Raw genomic sequence first — 2,108 nt, forward strand, 5'->3', positions numbered from 1 at the left:
ATTAAAGAGCTAAGCAATACAARTAAAACTTGGTTTCCTGTACCCCTAACTGGTGGTCACAATGGAAAAGTGGTCCCTGGGGGGCAGTGAGACCCAACTTTTTTTTTTTCTGTTAGCATGTATTTTCTGCAAGAGTGGGCCCTAAGGTGCATGAAAACACCAGAGAAGTTCAGTAGTGGTGGGTGCACAGTGAGCCACCCCATGGCCTGAGAGAGAACATGCAAACTCTACCCAGAAAGGTCCTCAGGCTGGGATGTGAACCAACGACCTTCTTGCTGAAAGGCAACAGCTTTATCAACTGAGCCACCGTGTCATCTCGTACGATGACAAGGCAGAATGAAAACAAGCCAAAGTGAAATAGAAATGAAATACTTTTTTGCATTTTTAAAAAGTAAGGAGTAGAAAGTACAAATGATTGCATAAAAATGTAAGAAGTAGAAGTAAAAAGTAGGCTGAAAATAATTACTCCAGCAAAGTATAAATAATCATAATTTATACTTAAGTAAGGTTACAAAGTATTTGTACTTCATTACTTGACATCTCTGGTTAGTTAATATGGAATGTTAAATGTTTTGCAATTTAAATCGAAGACCTCTCAGTGAAGCAGATGCTGTGTTTACATTCAGCCACCAGATGGCGCTGTAGACAAACACAACCGCAGCAGCAGAATTCAACAACAACGTTGTTGTGTTTTGACGAATTGCAGTTTATTTTATGTTAAACCGATAAACATTTTGTGTAACACGTGGAGTTTCATGGTGAGTTATTATCATATGTGTTTAAAAAAAAGTAATTTTAGACAAAAGTAAACGATCCTTTGGGAACAGTGAGGAGGAACTGGAGAACCGCCCAAATCTTTTTTTTTTTTTTCTAGCTCAGCGTTGCGATGTAAGTGTAGTGTTGTGATGTTACATATGAAAGTTGACACAGTGCGGTTGACTACAGTGTCAGGAGAATAAATAATGCGTTTCTGACCGGAAGGAGCCCTCAAAGGGAGGAGAAAGGAGGATAAAGCGCACTGGATTGAGCACGGATGAGTCCAAATCAAACCTGTTTGACTTCTTCCTTTCTTCCTCCTGATGGAAGTTGACAACTGCTTCAAACCACACCTGGATTCACGGTAAGGTATGACGATTAAACAGCAAGTCATTTCCCGCAGAGAAACAGAAGAAATGGTTAAACTGGTGACCTCATGTGGGATTCGCCCACATTTTGGATTTTTGCCTCTTTTTTTCCTCTTGTGTCGCTTGAAAGCAGCGGCTTAATTGTTAGTCTTTGTCACAACAAGTGTGATAGGTCGCCCTGAAAATGAATTGTTCTCTCTGTTTGTGTTTAACTAGTCCCAAGGATTATGTTAAACCACTGAGTTTGGTCATGGATGATCGTGGATCGCAGTCCCATCCGCGAAGCTCTGGTTTGAGGTGAGTATTCAGCAAAAATAGTCATTTAGAAAAGCTGCTGTAATAACTGCTTTACTTGTCAATGAAGAATGAATGGATATTAAACCAAGTGGCTTCTACTCTGCAGAAAGCATTACTAATCTGTTTCCAATCTTCTTTTAGAGGAAATATGTTTTTTCACCCCCCTTATTGTGCACAAATATAACTCAAGCTTTCTTTCAGCAGCTGGCAGCACCCAGCCAGCTGTTTTCTCAGCTGTTTGACACCTGAGCAGAATGCCACCTTTGTCAAGTAATGCATCCACAAAAAAATGAAACAAAGAAAGTTAAAGGTCGCTTTCTTCCTCTGTTTCTAACATTCCTTCCTCTCAGCGCATCTCGGAAGAGTCACGGTTGTTGCAGACGCCGCGGCCCTTGACCTCTCCTCATTTCCTGCTTACAGAAATTCACAGAGAAATTCCCTCGACCATACGCAGGGGTCCTGGGAACTATTTGGCAGGGTAAACATTCAGCCTCCTCTGTCACTGCGATGAGCCTGAAGAGTGTTGTGGAAGTCGTTCGTTCACCGGGGCTTAAAGCTGACAATCAATCATGCGCAAATTGGTCCACCAGTCAAGGAAAACTGCACTGAATAAGTGCCTGGAGCGTGTGTGTGTGTGTGTGTGTGTGTGTGTGTGTGTGTGTGTGTGTGTGTGTGTGTGTGTGTGTG

The 2,108-nt window shown here is 41.9% G+C and overlaps 1 protein-coding gene across 2 annotated transcripts in view; it reads left to right on the forward strand.

Moving 5' to 3' along the window:
* The first annotated feature begins 874 nt into the window (after positions 1-874).
* The window catches only part of cobll1b (cordon-bleu WH2 repeat protein-like 1b), a 25,134-nt gene continuing 23,900 nt past the window's right edge, over positions 875-2,108 (forward strand). The window contains exons 1-2 of one of the 2 annotated variants that reach the window (XM_014001494.1): positions 875-1,120; positions 1,341-1,421. In XM_014001494.1, coding sequence (XP_013856948.1) covers positions 1,080-1,120; positions 1,341-1,421 — 122 coding nt within the window. In that variant the 5' untranslated portion in view covers positions 875-1,079. Of the gene's footprint in view, positions 1,126-1,340; positions 1,422-2,108 lie in introns of both variants that reach the window. The other variant, XM_014001495.1, reaches the window with a different exon arrangement.

This window comes from Austrofundulus limnaeus, unplaced genomic scaffold (genome assembly GCF_001266775.1).
Source record: "Austrofundulus limnaeus strain Quisiro unplaced genomic scaffold, Austrofundulus_limnaeus-1.0 Scaffold9, whole genome shotgun sequence".
Classification (NCBI taxonomy): domain Eukaryota; kingdom Metazoa; phylum Chordata; class Actinopteri; order Cyprinodontiformes; family Rivulidae; genus Austrofundulus; species Austrofundulus limnaeus.